Here is a 14,279-nt window from a genome sequence, read left to right as displayed (position 1 = left end):
ACTATTTCGCAAAGTAGGTATTATCAACATGCTATGGAATTGCTTGACACAACAACAGTGTTCCATCAAAGAAATAAAGAAAGAAAGAGAGAAAAACAAATTAAATGGAGCTAGCTAGTAAGTGATAAGAAATGGAACCTAACTTAATCTTAAAAGCTAGTTCATAAGAAAATTAAATAATTTATCACTCACCATTAGTGTGAGAATTCAACACCCTCGCATGTCTAGGACTGGACATTTAGATTGTAAACAATATAAAGTAGGGGTGCGAAATCGAGTAAATTATGAATTAAGATATACCCGACTCTGATACAATAATATGAAAATGAACATTTGACTTAAATGATCGACCTCATATGCTAACTCATGAGGTATAGAGCCTTTGGATATTTATTTTAAAGACCTATAGGCTCAAAAAAATAAGTTGGGGTAAATTTCAACTTTTTTTTTTTTGGCTTATAAATGTAAATTTACAAGTTTTTAGATAATGTTTAAGTCAAACATGCCCAATTATTTTTTTGAGCTTATTTTAAGACAAAACGACTTTTAATTTGGCCTACCAAACAAAAAATTTCGAAAACAACTTATTGAAACTTATAAGTCAATCGAAACGGGCTCATAGACTACCCAAAAAGTCAAAATCATATAAGGAGACCAAATATACCAACTCTGTCAAGGTTTTTGCACTAAATGGGTGCAAATTTGTAAATTTTCGAATGCTGTTGGTAATATAGTGTAGTGATCTGACCTCGCTCTAAAAGTTCCAAAGCTAGGTCCACCATTTTGCCCCCATTTACTTTCTTCTAATTTTTAATTAACAAAGTGGAGTTTGCTTAAATTAGCAGTACTAATCTTCATTGCTGAGTTCCATTATTTGCTTCCAGACGCATAATGGTCAGCCAATCGCATTAGTTGAGCAATAAAAGTGCATCTACATTTTCTATTACTGGAAGATCTAGTACGTCATTGTTTTGGGGGAGAATCATATTTAAAATGTTTTTTATTTTTTGTTGCTAATAAAAGGAAATTCATTAAAGGAAGTCTAAATCAGGATCATTACGTACAGGAACTGGACGCAGTGTTTTAAAAGACATAAGTACTATATATTCTATAACTTTGAATATCCTTTTTATATCCGCTTTATGTGGATACACATATTTAAAATATGTCATAACATTTGTGTGCTAAGATTTTTGAAATTAATGACCCTAAATATAACATGAAAATTGTATTGTTACAAAAGATTCTTATTAAAGGTAAGATGGCGGTGTAAAATTAGTTATTTTACATTTTAGAAGTGTGTATTTTTTTACTTAGATTCGACTAAAAAGAATGTGTCGCATCAAGTGACGGAAGGACTATTTCATTCTCAACCTTTCCTCGTCCTATCTTAGAAAAACTAGACGTACAATTATTATTTTCTGACAGATTTGCTTTTTATTATTATGTTTTTTTATTCCCGAAGAAGATGCTGCTGTATGGATAAATACAGAAAATGTTTCCCTCAATGGACCACTTATTTATGGGACGTGCTAAAAATTAATAATCTGAAGGTGACAAAAAAGTATTTTTCTCTTTATTCATAGTACAAAAAAGATTCCTTTTTTTAATGGTTCATATATACACGTACAATTTTGGACGAGGAGGATTTATTGGAACTCTTTTGATATATGTTGCTCAGCTCGTAATATGCAGTTTCCGTAGTTTGATCGGAGGTCTTGTTTCAAATTATGTGCTTGTTGTATAGAATTCAATTCAACCTAAATTAGGTTGGCATGTGATTCACATCTCACAAACGTCTCATATTTTTATGAATAATGCTTTGTCAAAGGTATAATTAATTTGGTATTTGAGGCGATGTATAATTCATATTACGGATATTTTTAGTGTGATTTAGGGATTTTTTTTTTTTTTTGGTCATATTGAATTTCATGAGGTGATAACTTTTCCTTGTTTTGATTATTGTCAACACTAATAGCGTTTAGATATTTTATTTACAGCTTGTTTGGATGGTTGTTACCTATTGTATTGTATTCCGTTGTTAGTTTAAGTTCAATGTTTATTTTGTTTGTTACTTAGATTTTATTATATCATATCGTTAAATTCATAGTTACATATCGATTTGGCGTGATCATGTCGGCACCTTAATTTTTTCTTCTCATTTTGTCTTTGCTTATTATCTAAAAATTCATAGCTACATATCGATTTGGCGTGATCGTGTCGGTACCTTAATTTTTTCTTCTCATTTTGTCTTTGCTTATTATCTAATAATCCTATTTTATTATTTACTCTACTTTTTTATAATAGCTCTACCCTCTATCCTACTTTTCTTGTAAGTTTTTCCTTCTAGTTACTGTTGTGTTACATAATGTAATGACGGAAAACGATACAATCTATACAAACGTTGTGTTTATTAAAATAATACAGTGCAATAAAATACGAGGCAATGCAATATAATACGATACATTATGATATCAAATTGAACAAAGTATTAACAATCCACAAACCTATCTTTCCTATTAGGAAATGAGAACGTAGGAGAGATTGTTTATTATCTAATAATCCTATTTTATTATTTACTCTACTTCTTTATAATAGCTCTACTTCCTACCCTATTTTTCTTGTAGATTTTCCTTCAAATTACTGATGTATTACATTATGTAACAATGGAAAACGAAACAATCTATGCAAACATTGTAATTATCAAAATAATACAGTGCAATAAAATTCGAAATTAAACAATACAATATAATACGATACATTATGAATCTAGATGTAACAACCAACCAAACAAAATCAGATCATTGAGTCCATCAAATAGGCTTCAGTATATGTGGCTGTCACTACTAGGAAATGAGATACTTTTGTTCAATTTGATATCATCATTATCAGATTATTTCTTGTTTGGAAAAGTGGCCGTAATCGGAACAATACCACTCACCAGGAAATACTACGAGACAGAGTTGATGCATCCATCACTTTTGACAAGAATCATTTTATAGTGAAACAACATATTCGATACATTGCATCACCTTTTTACGAGAACAAAATTCTTCTACTCATAATTGCATATCAGACTGCTGTATTTGGGGATTATATATTATTAATGGTATTAGCCATCTTTGTGCATGTCTGGCATTCACAATAGTCGACCTTATTGGAGCACATACTAACAGTACTATTTCCTTCCCATTACGAGTTACCACTGTAATGTAACAAGTGTCACTAGCCTACAGTCAAGAAACTAAGGGTGGCATTCGTCAAAAAATGTCGACAATTTTGCCGGTTTTTTTTTTTTTTTAAAGAACATTTTCAACTGTACGCTAAACCAGTTACAAAGAAAAGCTTTTTAGTTTTTGCATTAAGAAAAACCTGTCAAGTAGTTTTCAGGTTTTTTCAAAAACTCTGAAACTGTCTGCATTAGCGTTTTAGGAGATATCTTACTTAATTCTAATAGTAACGTAAAAATAAGTCTAGGATACTATCGGAGCTTGAAGACGCCCTCTCTATCTCTACGTATAGTGTAAGGATACAGAGCACGCTACCCTCCTAAACCCCACCTATACTATGAGATTACACTAGGTATGATGATAATGATGAATAATGTAAAATAATACATTATTTAACTTTGGATTCACATCTTAATTAGTAGTACCAAAGTAATTAACTTTGGACTTGAGCTATGAACAATCTTCATGGTACAGTAACCCATCATGAACTACATGGCAAATATTAATTCCGAAAGTGCCCCAAGTCTTCAAAATTGTAATATGCTCTATGATCATTGGAGTAAATGAAAAATACTCACATATTTTTGCTAAATGCAGGTCATTGTTTGATTATTTTGGAGGATTACCAGTACAACATACATTAAGAGAAGTCAACACTATGACTAACATTTTTGTCTAAATATGATTATACTAATAATGCTACTATTGTTCTAGCTAGTATATTATACTTCTCCGCTTTTATTTATAAAATAATTTGTATATTAAATTATTAATGATCCTTCAAATCAAGTACGAAGGAGAAAGGGTCACTTTTTTGTAATGACAAGTTAGTAAACATAAATTTGTCTTATTCAGCAGAAAAAAAAAAAAAAAGAAATCCAAACAACTTTGTTTTGTAATTTCCTTTTTACAGTAGTTAGAGGAACTAGTGAAATCACTAGTTCATGGTGATAGTGGAGGTAGGAGTGACTTGATGAAGCTTAAAATATATACTACTGGTGGGAGAGGCATGTTTAAATTTACAATAATATCGTCTTTTCTTAGCATTGACTTCCAAATACCTTATTTATTTCCAGCAGTTAAATTAATAATTAACCGAGATCCTCATCTTATTAAGCTAATGGATAATGGATTTGAGCTATGATCATTCTACATTAGTGTAGCCACTACTAATGAACCAAATGGCAATCAGACACGGGCTGATGTCTCCTGCAATCCTCGAATGAAATTACATTAATGGCCTTCACTTGTTATCATTTTATTGTGGCAAGTACCAAAAGACAGGACGTGAACTGCAAAAGGTACTTGATTGTACTATACACATATAAATGTGATCGATTGGAGTTGGAGGCATTTATTTGTTTTTTATTTATGATTTTTTTGGAAATAACATCTCTACCTCTTAAAACAGGAGTAAGACCTGCGTACACTCTATTTTTCTCAAATCTTACTTTCTGAAATTTCATTGGGAATACTGTTGTTGTTGAGTTTTAAATTTTATGTCAGAGATATATATTAGGAAGGTATTAGTAATCGTTTTTTTTTTAAAACATATTTAGTTGATTATATTTAATATTGTAAATACAAGGTTTAATCTATACTTATTGAATTCGGCCGAACATGTGTTGTGAGCGGATGAATTTACATTACTTTCAAGCACCATTCGAAAAATATTCTCTAGATCAACTAAATTAGAGGAAAATTCTTGATAGTTGAAGCTAAATTAAAGATGACAATATTGCACTCTTTCCCAATAGCATTTTTCGTAACCCCTTACATGTAGAGCCAACTAATCTCAAATTCTGAGCAGAGTCTGTCCTTGTTTTAAATTTTTGTAAACTCCAACTAAAGTAGAGATTCCACTTCAATCATCAAGAAGATGAGAGATAAAACTCAGTACTCTTTCTACACTTCCTTACAATTTGATATATCATAATTTTGAAAGGGGTAATCCAATAGCAAATCCACAAATGGAAAGGGAAGTATTGGGGAGTTCTAATAGATGCATATATCACTAAAAAATAACGAATTAACTGTAAAATTAGTTATTAATCTGTTTCTATATAGTTCGTAGTTAATAGAATTTTTTTCATAATGCGTCGTTAAAAAAGAATTAGTAATATTTTTCGGTCGCGACAAAAATTGTCAACACCTAATTCTTTTTTTGTATGTCGATAAGATCGACGTAATCAAAGTAATAGGTGCATGATCGTCTCTACATCTCGCGATGGGTGGATCCATTTTTAAAAAATATCGTAAGATCAATTAGTTGACAATATTAAATTTATTGACACTCCGTAAATTTATTAAGTTCCGACTCCATCTTTTCAGAAAATCCGAAAACTCTTCTTTTTGGAAATAATACAAAAATATAAATACATATATGCACTTATGTAAAATAAAATAAGAACTCAGAGACATGTGCACTTAGGCTCTGGTAAATGTATGATCAAATTTGTTGTAGGGCTCTACTGTATCGATTGTCGTCATGGCAACTTTTGTAACATGAGTCCGAAGCACAGGAATCTGATTGGACCATAATATTATTTCTGAGGTGAGAATCGTTCAAGACCATATAAGGAAATTAAAGAATCATATTCCATCGATGTGAGATATCCAACACCTTTGCACGCCTAGACCTTAATATGGCGTCTTAACCAGGGGCGGAGCGTAGGCTCCAGGGAGTTCATCCAAATCCCCTCGGGAAAAATTACAGTGTATATATAAAGTTAAAATAACTTTTTATGTACATATAAGAGATGTTAACCTCGCTTCTTACGTGTATTCTTATATTTTCAACCCCCAGTGAAAAATCCCAGCCCGCCACTAATCTTAACGTAGGGTAAATTAAAAGTTGGGATGGATGTGACTCGGGCGTACTGTGATACCATCTTAAAAAATAAACCTTAGCTTGAGCCAAACTCAACTTCAGAAACTACCTCAAAAGGTTAGGATTGTTCAAAATTATATACGGATATCAAAGGACCACATCTATACGTCCAACATACATTAATTAAGGGCCAAAAAGGCAACTTTAATTTAGTGGAAGGGATTGTTTGTTCGTCCACTGACACAATCATTGGCAATAAAATTTATTTACTTTCACATTATTCTTGGCTCACATAATCTCAGAAACTTTGTCAGTAGCAGTCAACAGTTATTCCTCTTCCTATATAAGGTGAGCAGCAAACCAAAGTTGATAACCCACCAACTTGTTATCTCACACACTTTAGTACTGATATACCATCTTAGGTGTTTTATAGCCAAAAATATGGATAAGATAAAAAGAGCAGAAGAATCAGTAGAAATTGATGAGCAAAAATGGGTTTATGATTCCTCTGTAGATCATAAAGGAAGAGTTCCTCTCAGGGGTTCAACTGGTGTCTGGAAAGCCTCCCTCTTCATTATCGGTAAGCATCTGTATCCATGCATAGTTTTTAGTCAGCAGCGGAGCTAGATGGGCAGAGGGGGGTTCGTTTGAAAATTACAGTATATATAAGATCAAAAATATTATATTTATATATAGTAGATATTGAACTCTGATAAAAATCCCATCTCAGTCTTTACCTGTCAGTTCTAGTATCCTAAAGCTAAGCTATCAGTGACAAACCAAAGGTGAAATAAAGCTTTAGCTTATGTTACCTAGTCAGTTATAGTGTCCCCCTTTGGTTGAAAGAATGACCGATATGATCTTAGACAACTTTCGTTTCATGAGTTACGTACTTTTGAGATTTAGTTAGGTCCAAGGTCCAATTTCTTCGCATATTATAAAAGTCAAACTCATCTTCTTTCTTGATTTATGCAACGTTGGGCTCCATATTATATTGTTCATGTGTCCAGCTGTGAGCTTACGAGGTATTAGAGTTTCTCATGTTGGTTGAAGATAATATGTTGTTTCTGTCTCGAACAGCTCTCACCTCATAAATTAGCTTGTAAGATTATCCATTTGAACCTTAAAACTAGCTAGAGTAGATGCTTTTAACATAGTAATAAGTGTAGCCTACTAAAAAATTTTCGATAAGTAATCGTCCCATAATAAGTGTAAAATATTTAGTCAAAAATTTTTGTCCCGTAATAAATGTCGGCTAGGAAATGTCACTTAAAACCAAGACATAAATTGGCTAGTTTTTTCCAATTCTACCCTTAGACGAAAACTTACAAGTTAAAGTAACATCTAAATGATGATTGAAAAAACCACATTGTAACTTGATAGTGAATTCCCAATGACAAAAGGATTACTACTTGTGTATGTTCTAATTAAGAAGAAAAAGTAATTTATTTTTATTATATAGGGGTAATTTAGTAAACTTCACATTGCATTATTGATTTCTTAATATGCGTGTTTTTGGCTTAGGTGACATTTATTATGGGACAGAAGGAATATAATACAAAGGAGTATGGCCAAACAACTAAATTACATTTTCACTGTCTTAATAAGTCTAAAGCTAGGCTTCTGGTTTGTCAATCGTTCCATCTTTCTCATGCTCACGGAATGCATGATTAATTGTTTTGGAGTCTCTGGTCTAAAACAAACATTTGAAAGGGAAAAAGAAAGAACAGAAGCGACAAGGTCGTTGGGGGTCCTCAAAAGCACTATTATAATGTTACAAATTGTTATCTCTGAATCTATGATGCCATATAATATTACTATATCTTATCTCATTCTCTTTAATTTTGTGGAGCTAAACTCATATGGGTCGGTTCTTGTAACAGAAACCTTGATGAGATATTGAGTAAATTCCCTAAAAGGTCATCACGTATTAAGAATTCATTTACAAATATCACTTTTGTTTCTTTTCAGACTAGAATATTATCCAATTATCACTATTACACAAAATTCTCCTTCTCTCATAGTTGATATGCCATGTCAGATAAAATTCTATTTTTTAATAACAAATTCATTTAACTCATCAAATCTATTTAATTCAATCCAACTCAAATTCATTTAACTCTGTGTCTTACACACATTTAACCTGGTTAGAAAACATTAAAGAAGCATAACTTTTATACCCAATTTTGATTTTTTTTGCATTATGCATCCTTAACGTATACTCTCTTTTATGATTTGCACCTATCCTATTTTTAAAATTATATGCACCCTAATCTCTGTAGTTTCTTATAAAACCATGCATAAAAGACTTATTAGCAAAATTTAAATGAAAATAGAATTTAAAAAGTGACCTCAAGCAAAAAGTCACACGTACGGTGCAAATAATCCATCCTAAACATATAACACAACGTAACCTGCCATTGATACTCCTGTTGTATATTATACTAGAGATATTTGGTTACAAGAAGTGTATAATTCCAATTTTGATCGTTTAACAATCTGAGAAGTATAGTTGTAAATTCCTACTGTCTCATTTAGTACCGATAGTCTCATATGACGTTTTTTATTTGCTATTCACTATTCAGTCTAGCAAAAGGATCCTTACATATTCTTTCCATTTTTGTTAGCCATTGAAGTAGCTTTGATAAATCAAGAGTTTGATAATAAAGTGACTTCAGATATTTTTCAATAACTTAACATTTGATAATAAAAAATCGAAAAACTTCTATGCCCTTAAGATATTAAATCAAAAAGAGAAAACCCGACTCTTGAATCCTTTTGGAAAGCCATAAAATAATTAAAGTTTGTATTAATGGAGAATATTTGAAAAATAATTCAATTTTAGTAAAACTAGAATTTTATTTGACAAGGCATGCCAATTAGGAGAGGAGAATATTTTTTTTTGGTATATTCTGAGGAAAACAGTGATAGTTGAGTAATATTTTAGTCCTAAAAGAAACAAAAGTGATATCTATAGGCAATTCTCAATATATGAGTGATCTTTTAGGGAATTTACTCTGAGATATTTTGATATTTCGTGTCTTTTCTTTCCACAATTGTTTCCTTGACTCATTTATTTTCTTTGATTATTCTAGAGTAATGATAAAATTGTCATCCATTTGACCTATAAACGGGGGCAGAGCTACAACTTTGGATGTGGGTTTGGCAGCACCTAGTAGCTTCAACTTAGATCGTGTAATTATATTAAAAACTTAACATGTATATATAATTTATCCAAAACACATGAAGTTGTATTTCTAGAATTCAGATCCCATAAATTCAAAATCCTAGCTCCGTCTTTGCATAGCAGTTCTAGTTTCGAGCCGTTGAATCAGGCAAGGCATTGATGCTTGCGTCGGGATATAGGCTCCTTGACCTTTGTTTGGACCCTGTTTAAACACGGGATACTTCACGTACCGAGTTGTCTTTTTATCGAGCATATACAAACATCACTAAGAAAAGTGATACTTACATGATCAGTTATAGTTCCTCCTTTAGCAAAAGGATAATTGCTTTTCAAAACAGTCCCCATTAACAGAACATTGTTGATCATAGCAGTTCAGTTCTTGGCGCCTTGTTAAGCGCTGTAGTTATTGATCAGCACTGCTCAAGATATAGTTTCTTTTCACTTGGTTGACACTCTTGACAGTGGTTTGACAAAAATTGTAAGTGGTCTACTATTATCTAGTAGATAAACTTACTGCTGTCTGCGACGTCCTTTTCTAATTTTTCTAAAAATAGATTAAGTGACTAGAAAGTTCTCTGTCATTATATATGACTCCACCTCATTAAAGTGGCGCTGTGGCGGAGCAAGGTTTTTTCACTAAGCGGGATTCAAGATATAGAAAAACTAAATATATGAATAAGCCAAAGGAATTTAACATATACTATCATACATACAGCAAAAAAAATATTGACCTTGTATATTACCCTAGCTCTCCCCTGCCTGTTGCTGCATGTAAATTTTCTAGATTTGTCCTAGTGATAGGTTCCATCCTAGTGAAACAAAATCTTAGTATCTAGACACAAGATTTTTTTTTACATCACTGCTTATATTGAGAATTACAATTTCTACCTAAATTATATATGTAGAAGAGCTTACCCCTGAAATCATCCTCAATTATATTAATTCTCATGGTTAAGAAAAAAAAAAAATTAAATAGGTGATTGGATGTTCGTTTTGTTAACATGTTGCTTTCATGGTAATGCAAAATCAGTGACACTAATGAATTGTCACCTTTTTTAACAGTAATTGAATTCAGTGAGAGGCTGAGTTACTTTGGATTAGCCACAAGTTTGATCATATACCTAACAAAGGTCATCCATCAAGACCTCAAAACAGCAGCAAAAAGTGTCAATTACTGGGCCGGTGTCACCACTTTGATGCCATTGCTTGGAGGATTTCTTGCTGATGCATTCTTGGGAAGATTCTCCACAGTTCTTGTCTCTTCCACTGTCTACTTGCTGGTAACACAATTTTCTTCCTTGTAATCTAGAACATGGAATGACATTTAGACACTGCTGAAAACACAGGATTATTGATGGATAAATTTTGTAGCTAAACAACAAAATCTGCCGTTAATACATTTTAGAAACATATTAACCAGGAAGTTCGTAGGTAATTTTTTTTTTTTTTTGAGTGAGAGTATTAAAGAAAAGCATGTGCCAAAGCTTTTAAACCTACTAGTATAGGAACATTGATCAATTGTTGATTACTAAAATTGGCTTTAATTTTCAATTATTGTTAACTTTGTTTTGCTTTTGCTTATAGAGGTTATATATCAATTTTCGGAAAGCTAATCCTGTTTGAACATCAGAAAATTGGATCAAATAATCAACTAACCGTAAACACAATTATTTTCGCAGAAGCATTGAACTTTATAACTAGCCGGCTGAATTCACTGCTTACTTTTTCTATTCGGTATATATAGAGTATACACTAATTATACATGGTTATACAAATATTATACATGAATTATACACTATACTATATGTCCTTTGGCTCTTTTAAGTTTAAACAGTTGGGTGGGTGACTATTTAGGTTAATTCATCAATCATTCTTTTGCCTAACGAAACACAAATGATCTTGCAGGGCTTGCTTCTCTTGACAATGTCTAGAGTGGTCCCGAGTTTCAAACCTTGTGACACTGACCTCTGTAACGAACCAAGGAAGATCCACGAAGCGATTTTCTTCCTTGCGATCTACTTAATCTCAATTGGAACCGGAGGGCACAAGCCTTCTCTAGAGAGCTTTGGTGCTGATCAGTTTGATGATGACTATCCCGAAGAAAGAAAGAAGAAAATGTCCTTTTTCAACTGGTGGAATTTCGGGCTCTGTTGTGGGCTATTACTTGGTGTTACTCTAGTTGTTTATGTACAAGACCAAGTTAGTTGGGCTATGGCTGATTTGATCCTCACATTAGTTATGCTTTCTAGTTTAGTGATCTTTGTTGCAGGGAGACCATTCTATCGTTATAGAAAAGCAACTGGAAGTCCCTTAACACCAATGCTGCAAGTGTTTGTTGCTGCAATTAGAAAAAGAAATCTTCTTTTTCCTGCCAATCCTTCTCATCTACATGAAGTTCCAAAATCAGAAACTAGCAGAATGAGGCTTTTGTGTCACACCGAAAAGCTCAAGTAAGATTCGATCATAATCCTGATTTTTAATTGGGCTTTTTTCAGTTTTGGCCTAACGGCCAAAATTAATTGCGGGTGCTAGCCAAAACATACAAAAACTATACATTGGGGTCGTTTGGTAGGATGGATAGGATGGGATTGGATTATTAATCCAATGGACTGAAATTAATCTTATGTTTGGTTGGTGGGATAAATTCTTTGATATCCCATCCAATCCATCTACATGGAATAAGAGGTGGGATAAGTTATCCCATATAAAGGGTGGGATTATTTATCCCATTTTATCCCACCCAATCCCATCTACATGGGATAAGCCATCCCTCCTACCAAATGATCCCTGATTATGTATATTACATGTATATTTATGTATATCATATGTATATTATACTTAATATACAAAACACAAACATTTACTGGTTATTATGTTTTAGAGCGGTTTAAAAACATAATTACCCCCCTTTTATTATGCAAATAACACTTTCAATGTAGGTAATGTAACTGATTTAATTTGTGACTATTTTATTAGGTTCCTCGATAAAGCTGCAATTCTTGATGGCACACAAGATTCAATAGTACAGCAGCAGAATCCATGGAGACTTGCAACTGTGACTAAAGTGGAAGAACTGAAGTTAATTATCAACATGATTCCCATTTGGCTAACAACTATACCATTTGGTATCTGTGTAGCACAAGCCGCGACATTTTTCATCAAACAAGGCGTGACACTGGACCGAAAGATTGTTCACAATTTTGAAATCCCCCCTGCATCAATTTTCGCCTTAGCAGCCGTTGGCATGATAATATCTGTCAGTATCTACGACAAAATCCTAGTACCTGTCCTAAGACGGGCAACAGGAAACGAGAGAGGGATTAGTATTCTACAAAGGATCGGTATTGGGATGATTTTCTCTGTTTCTACTATGATCGTTGCAGCCTTGGTCGAAAGAAAAAGACTTAATCTTGTTCACAAAAATCCACTCGAAGGCTCGAGTTCAATGAGCGTGTTTTGGCTGGCCCCGCAGTTCCTTATAATTGGAATAGGAGATGGATTTACCTTAGTGGGATTACAAGAATACTTCTATGACCAAGTGCCTGATTCAATGAGAAGTTTAGGCATTGCATTTTACCTAAGTGTAATTGGTGCTGCAAATTTTGTTAGCAGCCTCTTGATAACTATTGTGGATCATATCACAGAGAAGAATGGGAAGAGTTGGTTTGGGAAGGATCTGAATAGTAGCCGGCTCGACTATTTCTACTGGTTGTTGGCTATCATCACAGCAGTGAATTTGTGTGTCTATGTTATTGTTGCGAGGAAGTATTCGTACAAGAATGTTCACTGTAAGGCAACTATATCTGTGGCTGATTGCGACGATGGGGATGATCGCGTCGCGATGGCTTAGTATATATAAATATGTATAACTCTATTAAGTTTTCTTTTTAGCATGCTGCTGAAATAATAATATCAGTGTATTAAAAACAAAATATTCCTCTTGATCTTTCCTTGTTAAATCCAAGTCCCCTCAATGCTTTTCCTTAAAGAGAAAGGATGAGAATTGAAATATTAAATAATTAATGAGAGTGCCAAATAGGGGTGTCAATGGTTCTTGAAAAAATCGACTTAACGGGCCGAATCGAATCATGCCTAACTGATTATTAGATTTCTTCTTTTTTATAATAAAATCGGATTTCTACACAAATTTGTAACTGTACCGAATAATTAGAATAGATTTTAAATTTTATTTAAACAAATCGAAATTCTTTTGAACCATACCAAATAAATCAGTATATGTAAAATATATTTGTATAATCAAGTTTAAAAATAATAAAGCATGAAATATTTTGCGTTGGTCTGGGGGTGATAGAAAGACTACAAGCCAACAAGCAAGTAATACCCAAAGTTCCAACTCCCAAAACTATTTTGCTATTTATATCAAAACTACATTAATTCTAAAAAAACATTAGTTCTAAAATATTTAGTTGTGAGCCACAAGGTATTACAACAATATTATTGAGTAACAAGTCATTAAGTATTAGATATCTTTGATGTCGTAAGATTTTTCTTATTGGATAACAATCTTAGTATACTGATCAGTTCATGAGTCCCGTAATTTTGACTAACATGTTTTCACTCGTGTAATTTAAATTTCTCGTTTTTGCTTAATTTGTTTTCCACTACTATAGAACCATGGGATGGATATCTATTATGGTGTTTCCTTGCATCACCTTCTAAAATAGTATAAATGTTTAGAGAGTTTTTACCAAAGTTCTATGCAATAGGCCTGGTCACGTGTTTTAACTTACTTGTAAGTTGTAACTCTTAGGTCTTAAAAAAAAAAAAATCGAAATTGACCGAATTATACCGATATCGAAGAGAAATCGTGATAACTAGGACAATTTTGAAAAATTCTAATCTTGATTATACAAAATAAAATAACCAAAAAATGGGTATGATATAGATTTTATAAAATACCGGCCGAACCGAATCATTAACACCCCCAAATATCAATCCTAAATGACTTTCACTTGTTCAGAGTAAGAAGAATATATGCCACTAAAGGCCAATTCAGGAATGAAAAAATAAG

General features: G+C 32.7%; 1 protein-coding gene across 1 annotated transcript; it reads left to right on the top strand.

Annotated features, from left to right (window-relative positions):
- The first annotated feature begins 6,371 nt into the window (after nucleotides 1–6,371).
- Nucleotides 6,372–13,191, top strand: LOC132049581 (protein NRT1/ PTR FAMILY 5.6-like). The gene is made up of 4 exons (XM_059440446.1): nucleotides 6,372–6,640; nucleotides 10,310–10,527; nucleotides 11,153–11,697; nucleotides 12,224–13,191. The coding sequence occupies exons 1-4, from the start codon at nucleotides 6,502–6,504 to the stop codon at nucleotides 13,095–13,097; spliced, it is 1,776 nt and encodes a 591-aa protein (XP_059296429.1). The 5' UTR covers nucleotides 6,372–6,501; the 3' UTR covers nucleotides 13,098–13,191.
- Nucleotides 13,192–14,279: the final 1,088 nt, after the last annotated feature.

The sequence above is a fragment of the Lycium ferocissimum genome, chromosome 3 (assembly GCF_029784015.1).
Source record: "Lycium ferocissimum isolate CSIRO_LF1 chromosome 3, AGI_CSIRO_Lferr_CH_V1, whole genome shotgun sequence".
Taxonomy (NCBI): Eukaryota; Viridiplantae; Streptophyta; class Magnoliopsida; order Solanales; family Solanaceae; genus Lycium; species Lycium ferocissimum.
Note: the sequence above shows the minus strand (reverse complement) of the source record. Positions and strands in the feature narration are given on the sequence as shown.